At 42.6% G+C, this 12,936-nt stretch overlaps 1 protein-coding gene across 7 annotated transcripts in view; it reads right to left on the bottom strand.

Moving 5' to 3' along the window:
• Positions 1-12,936, bottom strand: part of HDAC9 (histone deacetylase 9) — a 425,839-nt gene that overhangs the window by 9,962 nt on the left and 402,941 nt on the right. For all 7 annotated transcript variants that reach the window (XM_081881910.1, XM_081881911.1, XM_081881909.1 and 4 more), the window contains 2 exons: positions 10,932-11,016; positions 6,608-6,761 (listed from right to left, as the gene is read on the bottom strand). In XM_081881910.1, the coding sequence (XP_081738036.1) occupies positions 6,608-6,761; positions 10,932-11,016 (239 nt within the window). The remainder of the gene's footprint in view (positions 1-6,607; positions 6,762-10,931; positions 11,017-12,936) is intronic.

Genomic DNA, 12,936 nt, shown 5'->3' with positions numbered 1-12,936 from the left:
AATAAGAAAGCAAGAAGAATCTTTATTCAAAATGGAGTGGATTTTTTTTGCTGAATATTTAGAAAATAATTGTGTACAAGTGAAAACACTGGTAGCATTTAGATAAATTCAATAGTATGGTAAATATTTGAAGGATGTTGTCAGAGCTGCCCAAGGTCCCAGCTCACAAAGGACCAACGCCAGTTCTTGTTATATACAAAAGTCTTTATTGAAGTTCAGTTTCGATTTCAAAGCCGCAGCACGCAGCTCTACGTCTCAACTCTAGACTGCTGAAGCTCCGTCTGAATCTCCTCCCCCCAGACACCAGTTTAAGACTCTAGCCTTGCTCCACCTCTTCCTTTGCTCTTTCCTCCTCTGGGTCCTCCTGTCCGCTGGGGTCTTGCCCTTTCTAGACTCTTCTGACGCTGAGTCCCCTGAGTCTCCCCCCTGCCTCCGGCGGGCTTTAGGACCTGGTTCCCAATCCGGGTTTTCTGCTGTCCCGCGCGCCTGTACATTTGAACTTGGCGCGCGCGCCCAGCCGGCAACCTTCCTTCTGACCGTTTCACTGCTCCTGTCACTGCTTCCCCCCTCGGGGGGGGGGTAGCTGGACCTGACTTCCCCTCCGTTCCCTCACTCTCCGATGGAGGCGTGGCCAGCCCTGACTCATCTTCTCTCCCTACTGGAGGAGACGCTGGCCCTGATTCATGGGACTCTTCCCCCCCACTCCGCTCTGGTGGGGGAACTGGTCCTGATCTCCCGCTGCTGCTTTGGGAGTCCCCGCTAGCCCCTTGCTTCTGGTGTTTCCGCCTTGGGACCCCCCTTGCCCTGGCCATCGGCGCCCCCCTCTGGGAATCTTCTGAATCGCTGGAGAAGCTCATGGAATCTCTCGGGCCACTGTCATACTCCCCTACGCTGCCCTCAGATTCTTCCCCTTCGCTCTCCGTTTCCTCTCTCCCCTGTGTCTCTGCTCCTGAACCCCTGACAGATGTAAAATGCAGAAACAATTAGATTGGCCCCTCAGCCAGTAAAGCGAGATGAGCGCCACAACTGAGCTTAACGGTCAGGGGTCCTTTACCTTTTTATAGTAAAATATGCAGGAATGATATAAGTAAAATGAACCATGAAAGGGAACGAGGGAAGTCAATTGTCACATGGTACTATGTAAAATGTTTATTTTGAGGTGTATAAAATTAAAAATTAATTTTAAAAATTATAAAAAAGAAAGCTTGTAAGGCTGGAATGACACTGAAAGTTAAAATAGCATTGAGGCATTAATACACGCCACTCGATCACCTCCGGATTATGTTAAGGTAGGAAAAAGCATGAGGCAACACACCCTCACTCCCCACCTCAAAAATACGAAACTTGTATGGATTTTGGCCAAAGAAAAATATTACCTTAATTGGAATTATGGAAGAAAGTGAATCCTTTTACAGTTCAAGATGATGAACGTCTACTGACTTCAGTACAGTGGTACGTCGGGTTACATACACTTCAGGTTACATACGCTTCAGGTTACAGACTCCACTCACCCAGAAATATTACCTCGGGTTTAGAACTTTGCTTCAGGATGAGAACAGAAATCGTGCTCCGGCGGCGCGGCAGCAGCAGGAGGCCCCATTAGCTAAAGTGGTGCTTCAGGTTAAGAACAGTTTCAGGTTAAGAACAGACCTCTGGAATGAATTAAGTACTTAACCCGAGGTACCATTGTACAGACTGATGAGATGAGATGAATCTGGAAACTGAACTACTGAATTCATGTGATGATGTGCCCTTGTGTCTTTATTTCCCTCTTTTCTTCAACTCCAGTCTTCATTTCAATTTGTGTGGTTGTTTTCTTTTCTTTCTTTCTTTTTTAAAAAAGGCTTGGAGGCGGAAATGACCACATGTGATGCTCTGGTGGCTTGATATTTGCAGAAGCAAATACATTGTTAGAAGAAGAGAAGGTGGCTTTATTTAAGCTCCTAGCAAATCAATTACTGCTAAGTGCCAGTGGTTTCAAATTAGCACACTCTCAAAATATGACAATTAGCTGCTAATTAGTTTAAACTCTGTAATTTGATATGCAAAACTAATTACGCTTCGTTTTCATTAGCCGAAAACTTGGCTTTATTTCACCATAAAAATTAGGTTCACTCAGACTTAAATTATGGCTTGCATTTTGTCTCAAATCTCTTCACATTGGTAAAAGATGTTACACGTTTACATCTTTGGCTGATAAAAAGAACTCGGCAGTTCTTTTACATCTGGCTCCCAAGATAAGTCAGGATCTGCACCAAAATCAATAAGCTAAATTCTGCCTCCCCACACCTAAAATCCCCATGAAATTAAGGCTGTAATCCTGAACTCACTGACCCAAGAAGCAGCCCCACTGAACTTCATAGGGTTTACTTCTGAGTAGACTACAGCTCCCATAATTCCCAGCCAATTTAGCAAATTATCATGGATGTTGAGAGTCATAGTCCAGCAATATGCAAGGGGGATGAACACTGGGCTATACCAAATGTCTCAAACTCCTTCTTTCAACAGTGTATCCAGCTTCACTCGCAACATCCAAAGAAGTTCATCTCTATGGGATTTGGTTCTCCTCTCTCTCTTTCCCCCTTCTTCCACTTAATGGATTCAGACCAGTTCCGCTACATTTGGACTCTCCTTTGCTGTGCAGAAGTGCCAAGAAGCATTTGGCATGAATAAACGCAAAGAACTCTATAACATCCTTTTTTACAGAGTCGCTTTTCTGACAATATGCTGTTCTGCGCATGGAACTATTCACACATCATATTGAAATACTTGATCGGTGAAGCGCATTGGCAGTTGTTCTTTCATTTTACGGAATTGTTAAATTCAGGTCCAAGTCAGTCGTGTTAGGTCAGTGTGAAACAACAGCTGGCAGGCAGGGAAAAGGAACACTCCCATCCTTATTCGTTGACTAGCTGAAAGTGCCCAGTGTTGCCCAGGAACTCAAAGAAACAATAATAATAATAATAATTGAGATTTTTTAAGTGGCTCATGCAATTTGTTAGTTTTAGGGCTGTTTATTACCCCATTTCCATTCTCTCTGACATGGCCATGGCATCACTTGAATCCAGTTGTGTTTTTTTGGTGGGGAATGATGTTTAATTTGCTTTATTTTTTTAAAAAAACCTATATCAGGCATAGGCAACCTCGGCCCTCCAGATGTTTTGGGACTATAGCTCCCATCATCCCTAACCACTGGTCCTGTTAGCTAAGGATCATGGGAGTTGTAGTGCCAAAACATCTGGAGGGCATGGTCAGGAGGGGTTGGCGATGAAAGAGTTGCTGCATCTCCTTTCCCCCTCCCCTCCTGACTGCACCCCAGAGAGCAGGAGGGTTGTATCCTGCTGGGCATTGCTTTGTCAGAACATCCTTTGAAAGCAAGGGTACCAACTTAAATGAAATATTGAGGGGGCGGGGGGGGGGCGGCCAGGTAAGCCCCACACCACATAACCAATCACAGTATGCAGCACTCATGCACACCATTTGAATGGCAATGCCCACCAACTTTTGGGAGCTGCTGCCCGATCAAATATTATATTGACCTCAGCCCCTAGGAGTCGGCTTCTATGCTTGTGAGAAACATGCTGGTGAACTGCACCCTTGAGACATGTTTCCTGCTTTGCTGCTTCACATGCTCAGCTGCTGTGCCAGGCATGTCTTGCCTCCTCATTCTGCTACCCCCAATAGTTGATCCCCGACGTGCCTTGGTTTGGTGTGGTTCAGGTCCCAGCTGTTTTCCGGCCACTATCAACAACAGTGCTGCCTCTTCCCACACTGTAGCTGCCAGTTAGCCTCCTTCAATGGCTGCTACATTGTAGGAAGTGGTCACCTGAGCTGGTCCCACCTCATTTGGTGTCTCCAACTGACTCCTGCACCAGCTGTTCAGTTCACCATCCTGATTCCAAATGGATGCAGGAGGTGTCCAAATACAGACCAAACCCCACTCCATCATTTCAGGAACTCTCACACCAAACTATTCAGAGCCATCCAAGCTAGCACAGTTTGGAACAGTTGGGTCCATTATATGGACTCAAAACTGTGCCTGAAGTTATCCAAATGTAGGCCAAAGCCACTTAATTTCAAGAACCATTGGCCAATGATATCTCTGGAGACAGAGATGCATTTTGGAATATTTTGGCCCGCTATCTTGATTCAAAATGGTATCCAAAGATGTCCAAACCCAGAGAAAAACTGGCACACCCAGCCCAGGAACTGTCATGCTAAATTGGATGACGATCTCTCAAGAGGCACCCAAACCCATGGAGAACAGACCAATCGCCAAGACTTCCCCAAAGCAAACAAGGTGTGGTTCGCCTTGTTCATCAGAGGACAACTCCTAATTTTGGCCAAGCAGATCTATGGAAATATATTTTCGTTAGCATAACAGTTCTTTGACAACAGAGGAAATCTGGGCCTATCCTTTTTATATCTAGGTGATACCAGTTTAAAATTCAAAATATACAAGTTTCTATTCAATCGGGCTTTCGTTTCATTTCATAAACGTTACTATTGAAATATTGCAACTGGGCACATGGCATAGGTGGGCTCCCTGCAGAAACATTTGCTACCAGCTATGATCCACGGAATGCATTCTCTGTCAGTGCCAACACAGAGAAACACATTTCCCCACTCACATTTTAAAACACATGTAGAGAGGCAGCTAAAAGAGTGGCAGATACCAACCAAATTATTATTATTTATATCGCACCTTTCCTCCATCATTAAACTCAAGGAGATACACATGGGTTTTCCAGACAAGCTTCCACACAGCTATTGACAAGGTCTTGATCTGCTTGACTTTAGGAAGGTTCCTGCATCATGTGCTTTCACAGCCAGTCCCTAACTCACTGCCTGCCACAAAGCCCCTGCCCATTTCACTGACCTGTTCATGTTAATTTGTGAAGGCTGTGCACTTCCCCTCTTGTGTAGGCTGGCACCTCCCCTGAATAAAGAAAGGGGTCTTGTCAATTTCAACGCTCCATCAGGTGAAATTGACAACATTTTGAAGCAAGGCATTTCCCCTTGAATATCCAATTCCCATGGGGAATGAAGAATACAATCTAGGAATAACGCACTGGAAGAATACACAAGGGTAGAAAATATGGCATGGGCTTTGCCATATATTGCAGGGTGATGCAAATCAGCTTCAAAGAACACAGGTCCTAGATAATGGCACTCTAGCATACAGTCCAATTAGTCTGGGATGACAGGTATTTGAGTAAAATGGCTAAGCCAGTCTTGGAAATAAATTTGTCCTTTTGTCACCTGGCTCAGGGCTTCTTACTGAGTAAATACTGCTTGGTGATCCAGAGAAATGTTACAACTTAATTCTGTAGTGTGGGCACCAGTGCTTGAACCCCCTTTTTGTGATGGTTCCCTCAGAAAGCTGTGGCAGAGGGCATGATTTGACTAAAATCTGGAGTCAGGGTCTGGGGATTGTGGCGTTCATTAAGTGCCCTTAACCTTTCCCTCTACCATTTTAGCCTTGTTGGGCTTGTTGATAAAAGTTTTGTTGGGCTTGCTGACAAGAGTGGTCAGAGTTTTGTAGGTGTGACAACAAAGTTCATGAAGATAAATTTCAAGCAGTACAAAACGATAGAATATTGTGGCCACTAGATTTGGGGGCCCCCTCCAAAGTGGTGTTTGTTTGGATTGTGTGCGTGTGTGTTGATTCTGAAACATGTCATTGATGCAATAATAGTGAATTAGTGGTGAATTCATACTGGACCATCCACACCTCATTCCAATTTATTAGTTGTTCTGCAATGCTTTCCCAGTGTTGCCACATTATTGCCAACCAAAGGGGAACTCTTGAGGTTTATAGCACAACAAAACCAGGAAAAAAGAACAGCAGCAGCAGCAGCAGCAAACAGGATTGAAACTGGGATTGTATATAACCATTCCAATACCATAAGTGCTGGTTTTGACCTATAAAGCCTTAAACGGCCCAGGACCGCAATACCTCAAGGACCACCTCTTTCCATATGAACCCACCCAGACCCTGAGATGATCTTCTGAGGCCCTCCTTCGTGTGCCTCCTCCTTGAGATGTGTGGAGGGTGGCAACATGAGAACGGGCCTTCTCTGCAGGGGCTCCCTGTCTGTGGAATGCTCTTGCAAGAGAAGTTTGCCTGGCGCCTTCATTCCGCATCTTTAGGCGCCAGGCAAATACGTTCCTTTTTTAACCAGGCCTTTGGCTGATCTGTTTGACATCCTATACCCTTTTAAAATGTGGCTCTTTTCTGGGGTAGTGTTATTGGGTTGTTGTTTTTATTCTGATTATATATGTTGTGATCTTTTCTGTGAACTGCCCCGAGACCTCTGGGTATAGGGTGGTATATAAACTCTAATAATAATAATAATAAGGAATGCACAATAAAAAATGACATCTAGAGCAGCCCAGTTTCCCAAAAGCCAAACAATCCAAGGCAACTATAGAATGCTTCTCTGTCTCTGGTTGTTCCAACATTGTCAAGGAAAACAACGTGAAATTAAAGCATGCAAAAAAAGAGTCTGGATTATTAAAAAAAGGACTTAAAACACGTTCCTTCAGTCACACAACAGAAGTACGCAAACACTTGTCACTTGCCGTTCTAAGATTTTACACGTACCTGGCATGTTCATGTGAGAAAGGCTGGTCCACATCCACCGAGAGTAAGGCCATAGCTGAGACTGCCTCTGTCTCCTCTGTTTCTTGTTTCTGAGTCTCAGCCAGCTTACAACTAACTGGCACAACGTAAGGCTCCACAGACTTCCAGTACTTGCCTAAAGAAAATACACCATAATAACTGTGCAGTCCCATAATTTATGGGAAATTTAGCTAGCATGGTGGTATAACCCTAGTAATTGCTTAGGTCCAACGCAGAGTGCTTATAAGTGTGTGGAGTGGTTGCAACAGGGAATTTCAAACGGCTGTGATGAAGTTATGATTCTGGATCCCACAGTGCCAAGTTGGAAAGTGCTCTCTTTTCCAAGGTCTGTGTCACAGCCCTTCCTAAGAAAGCAATAAAGTGAAAGAACAGCACACAGTTTAATGAACTCTTAGTATCTGGGAAGCTGGAGCCGTTGGTGGGCTACTTCTAACAGTGTGAGCATTTCGGCATTTGCAAAATCGGAGATTTGTGAAATGGCAGGTACTTTTAATGCAACCATAAACAGCAGGCAGTGGGAGAAAAAAATCAGAGACGACAGCAACTAGAACAGAAGTTTGGTATGCCAGAAGGCACTACGCATCTGTGTTGCCAGAACAATCAGGTTTGTTAGTCCTGGATGTTCTTTTGCCTCTAACCTCAGGGCGTGCACTAGAACAATAATTTATTTAAAATTTTAATATATGTACTGGCTGCTATGGGAGCACTGCGATATATTATAGGGTAGCTTAGAATAAAGCAGGCAAGGGAATATTGGTACATTATATAATGCGTGGAATTAAAAAGCAAACCAACCCAAAAACCAACCCTGAGTTTTGAAACCTCCTGCTTATTGCAACATCAAAAAGTCTCTGAAGCAAATTATCCAGGCGAATGAAGAACCATGGCACATGCTTATTTATTTTTATTCAGCAAGGTGTATATAACATTTAATGGATATCTCCAAGCAGCTTACATAAAATGGAATAAAATATCCATTAAAATAGCAATAAAAACAGGCTTTTAAAAAGTAGCCATGTCGAAAGTTACCAAAATTTAGATAATGCCAATGGTTTAAAAGAGCAAATGCACATTATAAGTGTCTGGATTGGCTTCCTTAGACAAAAACAGTTTAAGTAGGTGTCAAAAAGGGCACAATGAAGGCTCCTGGTTAATTAATAGGCAGGGAGTTTCAGAAAATAGGTGCTGCAGCCTATTTATTCCAGGATGAGCAAACACACTGCAGTAGATGGAGCACAGATCAGTTCTGTGTATACACCCAGAAACTAACAGATGGCCTCAGGTTGGAGAACATCTTCCTTGGAGGAACTCCCAAAACCCATTAACTCCTTTGAAAAATTGGTACCTTTTCCAAGTTCAAGAAGCCAGCCTACAGCAACAAGAGGAGAAAGGAGCTAGAAAATGGGCACAAATATTTCCTATAGTTTAAGAATTCAAATTTGGACAAATAAATTGTCAAGCTTGGCTTTTATATTTATGAATACAATCTCATGTGGCAGAGTTGGGGTTTCCTATGTCAGGATGAGCTCAAAGTTGTTGGCTGGTTGGTATTTTAATTTCCCTGACATGCTAAATATCAGGGTTGTATTCAAATCCAATACAATTGTACCTTGGTTGACGAATGCCTTGTGACTCGAATGATTTGGTTCCTGAAATACTACAAATGGAAATGAGTGTTCCAGTTTGCGAACGTTCTTTGGTACCCGAACGTCCGATGTGGCTTCCGATTGGCTGTAGGAGCTTCCTGCAGCCAACTGGAAGCCTTGCCTTGGTTTCCAAACATTTTGGAAGTCTAACAGACTTCCAGAATAGATTCCGTTTGACTTCCGAGGTACGACTATATGTGTCTCATAAAACTGATGTGGTAAAGACACCTTAGGCCTTGGTGTGAGCCTTCAGATATTGAGCTGGGTAGCTCTATCAAGCAGTTTGCCATACCAAGAATAATCCAGAGATACCAAATCTCTGATAGTCCTGGAAAATTATAGCATCCTATCCAGGAGATCTTGACGTAAGCTTGTCATAATAAAATAGGAGATTTATGCTAGTGTTTCAATAGCAACCAGATGACTTGATTATAGTTCAATGTAAATGTTTGTCCATCTGACTCAGTAGCTTTTCCCAGACTACCTGGAGACATCAGAGATTGTATCTGGGATTTTCTGCACGCAAGACATATGCTCTACCACTGAGTTACAGTTCTTTCCCAATGCTGAGTTGGACAATTGGTCTATGAAGCTTGTTACTGTCTGACTGGCATCGGCTTTCCAGGGCTTCACCCGAGCCCTATGTCAAGATGCCAAGGATTGAACTTGAGACCTTTTGCATGCAAAAGATGTGCTGTAAACCTGAGATATGGGGTTGAAGGAGTTCAACAGGTAGTATGAGGGTTTACAGCTGAACTGGATGGAATTCTCTTATTTATGATGTAGCAAAGCTTGAATCCTTTCAGGAGATTGTATCTCCTTCATTCACAAACAGAAGAGGGGACATCAATGGAAGCCAAGCAGCAAGAAAAGGGCAATCTGTTTAATCAACCGGTAACATGATAGAAAGGTGGTTTCTTGGACATGAAGCCTCGTGACCATTTGAGTTGCTAGCAGGATCCTTACAAAACATAAATATTTAAGGGGATTAAAACTACAGCATATTATGTATCTTAAAATAAAAAAGATCCAAGTGATAGAAACTTGGCTTTTCTCCAATAGTGTAAAATCCATCACTTTAAAAATGGTGTATATAAAGCAACGAACAATCACTGGGTCTGGCAAATTCTATTTTAAAAAAGCAAGACAGAAACATTCTCTATTAATGGTGCATTTAGAGACTATAATCTCTATTCATTAAAACAAAAAAAATTAATAAAAAAGTTATATGGGCATTCCACAATGTTCCCACAGAACATTCACGCAGCAGTTAGTTTGCAATGAACAAGCAATTCAAACTTCATTATTTATGGGTTTCAGAGTGGGGGCAGTTCTTTGCTAGAAAAACAGATGTGCAAGAAAACCAGATCTGTTGGCATGGGAATAATACCCTGCTCTGTCATAAAAGAAATGAACCCATGTTCACCACTGGAGTTTTTGCAAGGGAATGAATAAAATAAAGCAAAACCAACCTTTGACTCTCTTCTTTTTGATTGTGACCCCCACCCCCCACTCCAAACCCAACAGAGTTAAGCAGCTGATTAATTGCAAACTGAACTGGGTGCCAAAATTGAACCAGAGCGGAATCAGACTGCTGGCACTCACAATAAAGAAAGAAGAGAGAGTAGCTTTTCAGCTGATACCCAACGGAAAGCCTACAGGAGCTGAGGAGCATCTGGTTTGGGATGGGTCATTCCCAAGGGATGAAGGTGAAAATGTTCATGCTTTTCCAGAGGGAGGAGGGGCAGAACTAGACTATGGAAGTGGAGGGGACAGGAAAGCAATTCAAAGAGGCCAAAACACTACAGGGGAACCCATGTGTTAGAGAGACTTGAAGAGAAAAGACAGTGGCGTGGCAGGGGAGGACCAGCGGGTGTGTGTGATGGCCCCGGGTGCAGAATTTGGGGGGGGGGGAGAGATGGGTGCAAACTAGGCTGGACAATGTTTTTTCCAAAAGGAGTCAGCTTTTATGCATCCAATTGCTTCATGCTGACAATACAGTGTTACCTCGGGTTAAGTACTTAATTCGTTCCGGAGCTCCGTTCTTACCCTGAAACTGTTCTTAACCTGAAACACCGCTTTAGCTAATGGGCCTCCCGCTGCCGCCGCGCCGCCGGAGCACAATTTCTGTTCTCATCCTGAAGCAAAGTTCTTAACCTGAAGCACTATTTCTGGGTTAGCAGAGTCTGTAACCTGAAGCGTATGTAACCTGAGGTACCACTGTATTAATACCTGCAATACACTATCACAATTACGTTTTCTGGGAGCATCAAGCTCCTGAATCTTCTTAGATACTGGTCCAGTTGGTCCCTTATGTGCCCCCTTAGGTATGGGCAGCACAGCTGTCAACTTTTCCCTTTTCTTGCGAGGAATCCTATTCGGAATGAGGGGATTTCCCTTAAAAAATGGGAAACGTTGACAGCTATGATGGGCAGCTGTCTCGTGAGTGCAGCTGCACACTTATGAGAGATCTGCCGATGGAGAGAGGGAGACAGTGTCAGGAAAGTCCTGTGCATTGATCTGAACATGGTGGGAAAGTTAAGTGTATTCATTTTGGGATGTCCATGTATCTTCCAGCACTGCTCAGTTAGTAAGAGCTAGAAACTTTTTAAAAAGAATGAACAAACCTTGCAACTTACTATGAATTTTGGTGATCTTTTGCAAAGAAGCCATGGCATTTAAGTTTGGGGTTCGGTTGAGGATGTCCTCGGACAGGGGCTCCAGCTGCAAGACAGGAACAAATCAAGTGCAAAACGGTAAGAATCTGCAGTTAGCTGCACGGAAGTAAGGCTCGCTGAAAACGCTTAAGCCTTGTGAAAATCTCAGCCAAAGAAGTAGCTAACATGTTGCGGGGATTCCTCCCACCAAATGAACAGGGGCTCAGTTTTGCTTTCTGTTTTTCAGCCATGTAATTGAATTCCAGGGGGCCTTTCCAGAGACTGCAAGACTAATCCACGAAGCCTCTCAAGCAGGTGCATGGCTGTGCATTAGTCATTTAAAAATGCTAGTTATCTGGGCAATTTTTTTTGTAGGCTCCTCACAAATCAAATTCCAGTGTGTCTCTATGTCCAGCTGTATGCTGAAACAAAACATTGTTGAAGTTGCCTTAGAACTTGACGGGGCATGCCATTACTCTTTTTCTTCTTCTTATCCCCTTCTCCCCAAAATTCATTAAAGGAAAACACCAGAAATTTATTTTATGCGCAGAAAATTCCGTACTTCAAAACAAGTAAATATCTGTTCACAGACATAAAAAGGTGCAACCCCCCCCAAAATTTATTTTATACACAAAGAATTCCATACTTCAAAACAAGTACTATAAAATATCTGTTCACAGACATAAAAACGTGCAAACATTTTCTGAATGTTCAAATAAATGGAATAATAAATAATTCCATCAGTCCTTTTAATGGAAGTCTGATTTTATAGTTTTAACTGATCTTTACATTATTATTTTTTTAAAAAAAATCTTGTACACTGCTTAGAGGTTATTGAAGTTAAGTGTATATAAATCCTTGAAATAAATTATATATACAGTATACATAAATTGACCACACACAAATTTGTCCTGATGTTTTTTCATTTCTCTGTGTTATTTTGCAGGTGACATCTTGGGCCACGATCAATTTACCATCCTTTGCACATTCTTGCCTAAGCGAAGATGTGATTTTGTGGCGCACAGCAATTCCCATTCATTCATTAAATAAGGACCATTGACAACCCACTGGAACCTAGTTATGCAGAACAGGCTTCTCTGGCTTTAGGAGCACAAATGCAGCATTTTATTGGTGTACATGAGTTACTTACTGCATGTACACCATGTGCAAATGTTCTGATCACTTCTATAGAACAAATACACTCCATAAGATGTATATTTAGTACCTCTCATTTCTTCTCCTGGCTTAAATGAATGGTGTGATGACTGGCTTTTGGAGGTAAACACAGCTTGCGCTGCTATGGATAGAAACACACAGTTGGTTTGGATCCATTGTGCTTTCTTGGAATAAAGGAGGCTGCCTTATAGCAAGTCAAACCATTAGTAATGGTAATGTTTGCAGTAACTGGCAGGGGATCTCCAGGGCTTCAGGCAGGACCCTCTCCTAGCCCTATCAGAAGATGCTGCAGATTGAACCAATTCAGATGGTTCTACCACTGAGCTTCATCTCTTCCTCAAACTTCTGAAATGATGTTTGAGAATTTCTATCTATGGCATTAGACCTATGGTGGTTATTCACACATGCAAGTATTAGGGTTGCCATATGCCCTCTTTTTCCAGGACATGCCCTCTTTTTCATGGGCATGTAAAATGAGAGTCGTCATAGAGATCCATAGTTAAAAGTCGAAGTCGGCAAATATGTCCTCTTTTTTTGCTCTTCGAAATACGGCAACCCTAAAGTTGCCACGGCATGATGAACATACACGAGGGAAACAGTACTTAATAGCAAATGGTCTATAGAATTCAAAGAAAAAGGCTACCATGAAGGAATTGTTTGCATGAAGCTTTTGAGACCTTTTAACAAAATTTAAAAAAATAGTTTTTATCAAAGTTTTTTTTGGTACAAAGCAAACAGATAAACAGGGAAAGGTACATCTATTGTCTCCACTTTCAGTTCATAGTCTTTTTCACAGTTTGTTTACATTTAG

Source organism: Podarcis erhardii (genome assembly GCF_964252035.2).
Source record: "Podarcis erhardii genome assembly, chromosome: 12".
In the NCBI taxonomy this organism is placed as follows: domain Eukaryota; kingdom Metazoa; phylum Chordata; class Lepidosauria; order Squamata; family Lacertidae; genus Podarcis; species Podarcis erhardii.
The sequence above is the reverse complement of the archived record's forward strand: the minus strand, read 5'-3'. Positions and strand labels throughout refer to the sequence as shown.